At 50.4% G+C, this 8,334-nt stretch overlaps 1 protein-coding gene across 2 annotated transcripts in view; it reads right to left on the reverse strand.

The window, feature by feature from the left end:
* Window positions 1-6,265, reverse strand: part of Azin2 (antizyme inhibitor 2) — a 25,540-nt gene extending 19,275 nt beyond the window's left edge. Inside the window, exons 1-4 of one of the 2 annotated variants that reach the window (XM_021200347.2) lie at window positions 6,111-6,265; window positions 5,895-6,015; window positions 5,185-5,381; window positions 3,586-3,759 (exon numbers count right to left, since the gene is read on the reverse strand). In XM_021200347.2, the coding sequence (XP_021056006.1) occupies window positions 3,586-3,759; window positions 5,185-5,289 (279 nt within the window). In that variant the 5' untranslated portion in view covers window positions 5,290-5,381; window positions 5,895-6,015; window positions 6,111-6,265. The other variant, XM_029539637.1, reaches the window with a different exon arrangement.
* Between the last annotated feature and the right edge of the window lie 2,069 nt (window positions 6,266-8,334).

Genomic DNA, 8,334 nt, shown 5'->3' on the forward strand with positions numbered 1-8,334 from the left:
CTCTCTCTCTCTCTCTCTCTCTCTCTCTCTCTCTCTCTCTCTCTCTCTCTCGGGAACTTATATTACTGTTTGATCTCAATATTTGCTAGGTTGAATACTGTTAAAAAGAGGATGAAGAAAAGAGTTCCCCTGACTAGATCCAAACACTTCCACCCAGAAAGTGTCCCCAGCTTTTTAGCCTGCCACGCTAAAGTGACTGGGACGTGTAGACTGTTCCCAGTCTACCAGGAGACGGGCTGTCTCCTGATCACAAGATGTTTGCTGTGTTTCCAGTCAGCTGCTTGTGTGCTCCCAAACACTCTCTATCTACCAAACCCGGAGCACAGATCCGCTCCTCAGGCATACAACCAAGATCCTCGTGTTCTCTGCGAGCAGATAAATCAATACACTACTTGGATATTCACAAGGACCGGGTTGTGGAGATGTTGTTGTTTGCTATTATTTTTGGTTGTGTTGAGGTAGGAATCACAAGCATGTGCCACCATGCCAGGCTTACATGACCATATCTAAAATAAGGTGTTCACCAGAATCTAGGAGCAGTGTTTATGACTGTAATTTCAGCACTGCTACAGGCTGGAGGTTAGATAGTTAGTCTCTATCTAAAGTTTAAAATAAATAAATAAAAATAAAAGCAAATTAAATAAGTTGGATGTGGTGGTATATTTATGACTGTAATCCCAGCACTCAGAAAGTGAATTAAGAGGACCAAGAGCTGGGGCTGGAGAGATGGCTCAGCGGGTAAGAGCACCCGATTGCTCTTCCAAAGGTTCGGAGTTCAAATCCCAGCAACCACATGGTGGCTCACAACCATCTGAAACAAGATCTGACTCCCTCTTCTGGAGNGTCTGAAGACAGCTACCGTGTACTTACATATAATAAATAAATAAATCTTTAAAAAAAAAAGAGGACCAAGAGCTCCGGACTTCCTCAGTTGCATAAGATCCTACCTAAATAAAAAATTATAACAGTCACTGCATCCTCCCTGATCCCTGGGTTAGAAGAAATTCTGAGGCGTATCCAAACCAGACAGCTCTGCTGTGTTCAGCCACATGGGGGAGCAAGGGAGTAGGCTGGGGTGGGGGTGGGGTACATTAATCCAGAAAGAAGCTGGGAGGCAAGATCAAAGAGATGAGTCCCTTGGGAAGTAGGAGGAGGCTCAGAGCACGGAGGGAGTTGCAGCCTGTGCCTCTGGCCTGATTGCCTGTCTATACATCCAGCCATTCATTGCTCATGCCAGACCTTTGGTCTAAGTGCACAAAGGTATGACACCATCAAGCATGGTCACCAACTGGGACTCACCAGAAGAGGGCAGCCTCCACCCTTAAAACACCTAGAAGGGGTGGCTAGTGATGTGGAACAGGGGTATGGTGGTTGCTTGGGTTCTAAGTGCCAGAGGCCACACCACTCAAGTAGAAGACACCAAGCAATCTGTGTGAGCCACCACTGCGGGAGAGAACATCTCACCAGTCACACTGACAGCCAAGCCTCACCAAGAATCTTGGCAAAGGCAAGCCAGACTCGAGCTGGCATCTCCCAGGGCACGACCCGGGGGCAGGTGGCTGAACCTCTGTGACTCACTTCCTTATAGACTAAATGTGTATTCTGGGGACTGTTGTCAGAATCCGGGCAAGAGAATGACTTCACAGTAAAGGAATAACCTCACAGAGCTGTCTCGAGAATGAGATCATTTGCAGAAAACTCCTGGCAAAGAGCCTGACCCAGCAGCAGCGCTCAGTCAATGGTAGATACATTCAGCACACCCCTTTTCTCCTGTCTTGGAAGCTTCCTTAGACTCTATACCCCACAACTCTGTCCTTTGGCGTCCACCCCCTGAAACTAGGGGACCCAGCACCTCACACCTGAGTTCCCAGAAGCTGAGGGATCTAGTCAGTGGGCTTTTGCCTTAAATTTCAGCCCAAAGGATCCCGTCTCTTCCTGCCTCTGTAAGGGACTTGCAGCGTTACAGAAGGCCACAGGGGGAGCAAAGCCTTCCGCCTCACTGGGCTTCAGACATAAGCAGAACAAGGCCAGCGAAAAGGACCAAGAGAAGACCCCTGAACCACAACCGAGTGAACAACAGTTAACCTTCAAGTAAAGGTTAGCCTGCCTGCTCACCTCCCATACTTGGATTCACTCTAGCCCCGTAGGCTTGGCCAGCCTAGCTGTCCTTTCTCCTCCAAGAATACTTTCAAGGACTCTCTGTTCACATCAGCCCGTCACGATGCTGATCTGAGAACAGCCATTCCTAGTCACCCAGCACATGATGGTGCTGACATCGCAAGGCATACCCAGCAGGCCTACTTCCTCCTCAGCGCTCGGCGCTCGGCACTGGCCCTGACCTCTGCCTGGAAAGTTCTTCCTCTCATCCTCCACCTGGCTCAGTCTTCTGCCTCAGTCAAATGTGAATTCAAAAATCTCAGAGGAGCCTTCCTCAGTTGGCTATCTAAAAGTGCAGTCCAGCCAGGTGTGGTGATGTGACTCCTCCTGGAATCCCAGCATTTAGAGGGGAGGAGACAGAACTGAGAGCTCCAGGCCAGGCTGTGGGAAACAGTGAGTTCTAGACTAGCCTACGGTCCCTGACGCTGCTTCAAAACAAACCCCCTCGCCCGACTTCACTACTTCCCACCTACAACAGAACACATGCTCATTGTTTAGTTTTCTAGAAAGCACCATGAAAGGGGGGGGGGGGGCTTTGTATCGCTTACTCATAGCTAAATTCCCAGCTGGGAGAGCATTTTGCTGAGTGAATGAATGAGACAGAAGGCTCTTAACCTAGCAAAAGCAGAATGGATGAAACTCAATGAATGAGCAGGCTCTTTCTTGCTCAGTGCCACACTGTGAGCCCCACCCAGGCAGCCACCACCCTACCGTAGCTCAGGACTACAGACTACACATGAACAGAGCCAATCGAAAGCCACCAGGAGGGAATGAAAAGCCAAAATCAAATTAGGAAGACGGCCTTTGGCAGCAACAGCAAAACTCTGAGCAGATTAGTCTGAAAAACACAGTCACACGTTAAGCTTACAAAGGAGAAAAACCCCAGCCACATAGGAGTGGTTTTGTTTTGTAATTACAAGATTGGTACCTACTGCTCTAAGCCAAGGCATTTTAAAACTGCTATTAAGTTTAATTCTTTTCTAAGTAGAAATATTAAAATACGAGTATTTCTTGAAAAAGAAGAAAAAATAGCCTGGCATGACGATACAGCCCGGCACTTGGGAAGATGGAAGTTAGGAGAATCAGGAGTTCGAGGCCAGCATCAGCTACATAGTGAGTTTAAGGTCAGCCTGGACCACATGAAGCCCTAGCTTAAAGAAAAAAATGATAATAATAAAACAGAAAGATAAGTCCAAACCCACTTAAAAGGTGACCCATATGCCCACAGACTTCTCAGGATCCCATTTGGAACTTCAGAGTTCCACCCATTTTTTCCTCCCTGGAGCCTCCTCTTCTCTTGAGTAGGTGTCCTTCCCAGAAGGTCATGGCCAAGTACAGGTCTCTCCTGTTCCCTGGAGTCCCCAACACCAGAAGGGCCACATTTGGTGAGCGTCGAGGCTACGAATGAGGTAGGGACAGGGGGCTCACCTTGTTGGCACAGCTGAAGCCCAGCCCCAGTTCAGCTAGGACCTTCAGCACGCCCAGGCTGCTGTTGCACCCGACAGCATAAAAAGGCCGGACTCGAGGCAGGTGCTTCAGAAAGCAGAAGTGCTTCCTCACTACAGCACCCAGGTCGGCCACGAAGAAGGCAGCCACCTTGCCCTGCACAGCAAGAGGCGAACGGATGTGAGACCCAGCTCCCTCCCTCTGCATGCTGTCTGTCCACAGTCCCGGAGACCGGACACCAGCACCCTGCTGTAGTTTTCTGAGGCTCCCATGCCCTCCAGGACGGAAGGCAATCTCGGGCTGACACTTAAGGCTGTGTGACCAGCTCCAGTCAGTCCCTCCTCTCAGTCCAGCTAACGCCAACTATACACACTGGCTACTCTTTCCCATCCTAAACCTCCTGTGTTCCCACCATGCCCTCTGCCAGGTCTGGCAGATTCTCAATTTCCTGTCATTTACCCTAAGTGCTACCTCCGTGTATATATACATATATATATATATTATGTGTTATGCAAAATAGGTTTTAACCCATAACATTAACCCATAACATCTAACACTCTGGCTGCATTCTGCATGTCCTTTTAAAGCAGCAGACCTATATATACAGCTGTCTGCTCCACAAAAGGCAGATACCGCGGCTTACGGCCCATGGTCAATGTCATGCAGGTGCTCATCCCACTTGCAAGCCATGCCTGGTCCTCACAGACATGGTTGAGGCTGTGGTAAACCCTTCCTGGGACTCATTTTCCTCTTCCTGCAACTTCTTTTTTGTTGTTGTTGTTGTTGGATACCCATTCGGTGTCCAACATAATAATTGAGGCAGAGAAGGCCAAAGACCTTGAAAGGGCTTGAATCTGGAGAGAAACCGCCCTTAAGTGGTTACAAGTCCCTTTAATAAATGCTATATGGGACTCTACAGAATAGGTTAGTGGCCATGGAGGCAGAGAATACAGAGCCAGCCAGAAGCAAATCAGGGAAAACTCAACGCAACCATAGAGGGAGGGAACCCTGAAGATAGGTAAAGGGGGAGAGAGCGCCCCCAGGGCACAGCCCAGCAAAGGCCCAGTGAACCAGCACCTCACATACACAGCGACTCTGCTCTAACTGGGCAGAGCGCAAGCCGCCCCACCCCCACCCCCAGCAAAAGCCGGAAGTTCGGCTGGGGGTCCTGGGGCAGTGGCGAGCTGTTGTGGGATTCTGTTCTGGAGGAGAGTCGCAGCGGGTGAGAGAAACAGAAGGTCCTGGGGGCTTCGGAGAGAAGAGGACCAACCACAAACGGAGGTTCTCCGGTGAAGTTCCTAGAGCTGGGTGTGCCTGCGTGTAGAAGGGGAGAGAGCAGAAGGCAGGAACGCCGAGGTTCCCACCTGGAGTGCTGGGGACACCATGAATGTGGAGATGCTGTTCTTTTCTCAAGTCAGGAAACACAGGGAGGGCAGATGTGGGGGCAAGGACCAAGAAGTGGGGATAAAGGGGACAGTCTAGTAAACATCAAGTAAATACCAATACCAAATGAGAGAATGGGGGGGTCCCCTACAGAGGAGAGGACAGGCAACCAACCCACACCCACTTCCATGCCCTCACCGTGGTGGCCTGGGAGGCCCCCAGAGTGAGTTCCTCCAGCAGATCCCGGGTGCTGAAGCCCTCCTCCACCATCACAAAGTCCGATTCACTCAGATAGCCAGCCATGCTGAGCAGGAGGAGCCCAGGGGCTGGAGGAAACCGCTGCCTTGGAGCGCCGCTGGCTGCCTTGGCCACCGCCTTAGAAAGTATGCAACACACTGTGGGGAGAGGGAGATGGAGGAGACCGCTGGGGAACAGGCTGCATCCCTCATGTCCTCAGGCCTAGGGGTCCCTGCCCAGTCCTGTTCTGCTCCCCCTGCCCAAGCCTGGGAAAGGTGAAGTTGTGTCTGCTAGAGCCTCAATTACCCCCATCTGTTAAACGGGATTGCTTTGGAGTTCTTTTCCAGTTCTGAAATTTGGGATTGGAAGGAAAAGAAAGTGTGGGGACAGATCTGAGAAACCTAGGTGGGAAAGTCTCCTTCCAACTGAAGGATTTCTCCAGTCCAGAGCACGCCTACCTAAAGGGCCAAAAAAAAAAAAAAAAAAAAAAACTGTGAGCTTGAGTTCTAGTCGGCTCTCTGCTTCATGACCTTGGGTCAGTTTCCCCATTTATAAAAGGTTGGTTCTGACACACTAAGAATGCTCTAAGAGCCATGGGTGGGTTCTGTCCGCGGGACCGCTCTCTCGAGTGCAGGGCGGGGGTCCCGCACCCCAGCCCCAGGCCTCCTTACCAAGCCCCGTCCTCCTTCGCGGGGGCCAGAGCCAGGCGCGCTGCTAGGGGGGGTCGCCGGTGACCTCGAAACTTGTGCAACACCCCGAGGAGGAGTGGCAGTTGCGGAGCCGAGGCCCCTGCTGAGAGGAGGCAAGGGGGGCCGGGGGAAGGGTCAGCGCCTAAAGCCGAGGACGCCCGCTCCCCGAGGCTTGCCCCAGCCATCTCCTGCACTCGCCTTAAAACGCATTTACACGGCTTCGGCCCATAGGTCTCCCCAGCGAGTTAATCGGATCCTCGGCGCCTCCGCTCGCTCGCTCCCCCCGGCTCCGGCCCCGCGGCCTGCGCCCCGCGCGCCCAGCAGCCACCGACCCCACGCCCCGCCTTGCGCCCGCCGCTCGCTTATATAAGCCCCGCCCTAGCCCCGCCCCGGTGCCCTGGCCCCGCCCCTGCCTGCTCCGTAGCCAGGGCAACCGGGTGCCGCCAGCCCATTGGTCGATTCGGACATAAAGCATTCAACTCTGCGAGGCTGCCAGGCTGCTCCTCAAAGCTGCGCAGCTAAGCAAGCTGACTGACTGTCGTCCGCGGAGAAATCCTTCGAATCCTAGGCGTCTACGTGGTGTGAGCCGCAGATCCTGCGTCCTGAGTCTCAAAAAGTGACTCCGGAAAACGTTTCTGTCCCTGGCTGAAGTCGATGGCTCCCTGCTCCTCCCTTGGTGAAGTTCTGGCTCCTTCCTTGGAACCCAAGCCTCTCCCTCTCTTATTTTGTAATATGACCTTTCACTTAATCGCCTCTTCTAGGCATTTTAAACTCCCAACTCAAATGCCAGCTCAAGTGTATTCAGAGAGAATTTTTGTGGCTTCACGAGCTCAGGGTGATGCCTATCTTCTTCATTCTCAGAATCCACAAGACTCTGGTGAAATGTGGCTTCGACTCAAAGCATGTCTCCTCTTCTATATACAAATTCCTGTTTATCCATCAGAGTCCAGTGTAATGTCTTCCTCTATCGGGCCTTCCCTGACCCCGAAACGCAATGGGACTCACAGTCCTTGTCTCTGTTAGACCCCTCCCCTCCTTCCTTTGAGCCTTAATATCAGTTGCTGAGATTCCTACCCTACTTTCCACTTTTTTGCCTGATAAAACATCTCAGATTTGTGCACTCCGAGGACAGGGACTGAGAGCTCCTTGGAGCGCTTAGAGCAGGCACATGTTAGGAAGCTAATTCAAGAGTTCTCCGGGTAGAAGTCCGAATGCTGCTTGTCTCTGCACCTGTGGCTACTGATTGGGAAGAGACAGAATGGAACCTTTCAAGTGCTTGGTCATGGTTACAGGTGTGTGTGTGTGTGTGCACGTTCCTCGAGTTATACACATATGATTAATGCCCTGTTGTACCTGTTATGTACACTACGTTAAGAATTTACAAGTTTTAAGCCAGGCATGGTGGCCCATACCTTTAATCCCAGCAAATCTCTTAGTTGGAAGCTAGCCTATTCTACACAGAGATCTACTTCCAGGGCTACACAGAGAAATCTTGTCTCAAAAAAAGCAAAAAAAATTTACAAATTTTAAGAAAACCCTTGGTGGGATTGGACAGATGGCTCAGAGGTTAAGAGCACTTGTTGGTCTTGCAAAGGACCAGGTTCAGTTCCTAGTACCCACATGGGAAGTCCACCTAACTCCAGTTCTAGGGTATCCAACACCCTCTTCTGACTCCCCTGGTCACCAGGCACAAATGTGGTGCATATATGCATGCAAGTGAAACATTCATACACATAAAATAAATCTTTTAAAAAATAAAGAAGGAAGGAGAGCCCTTGGCTTATAAGTACCTCATAAATGCTACTGACTTGCCAAGAATATCCTAAGTTTTATTTGGTAGAAATCTATAGATAGTCTCACTTAATTAAACTGCCTTATAATTATTGTTTGAAGTATATCTGGGGCTGAGGATGTACCCCAGTTAGTGGAGAGCATTATAGCATGCACCAACTAAACAGGATATGTTGGTTCTTGTCTATAAGCAGAGCATTCAGGAGTAAGAGTGGAGACAGGAGGATTGGAAGTGTAAGGCCATCCTTGGCTACAAGGAGAGTTCAGAGCCAGCCTGGGCTACAGGGGACCTTGTCTTAAGAAAGAAAGAAACAAAACAAAGCCACTAGTCCATCTGTAACACCTCCTGAAAAACAGCCAAGATGTTCTTAGAGAAAAACAAGTCGTTTTGTGGAGCTTATGGTAAAGCCTTAACATATATGGGGCCCAGATCACATCTCCATCACCAAAAAGGGAGAGAAAAGGGCTTCCTCCCCCAGATATCACAAAACATTCTATTAGGTTGTAGTCCTGAAGACAATGTGGTTCTGGGGCAGGAAACGGCAGTTGAATAGTCATGTGGATGGGAAAGCTTGCTTTACAATGAAAGCAGAGTTTCAGACTAGTGGAGCTGAGAGCTTGATCTGCTGTG

This window comes from Mus pahari, chromosome 6 (genome assembly GCF_900095145.1).
Source record: "Mus pahari chromosome 6, PAHARI_EIJ_v1.1, whole genome shotgun sequence".
NCBI classification, from domain to species: Eukaryota; Metazoa; Chordata; class Mammalia; order Rodentia; family Muridae; genus Mus; species Mus pahari.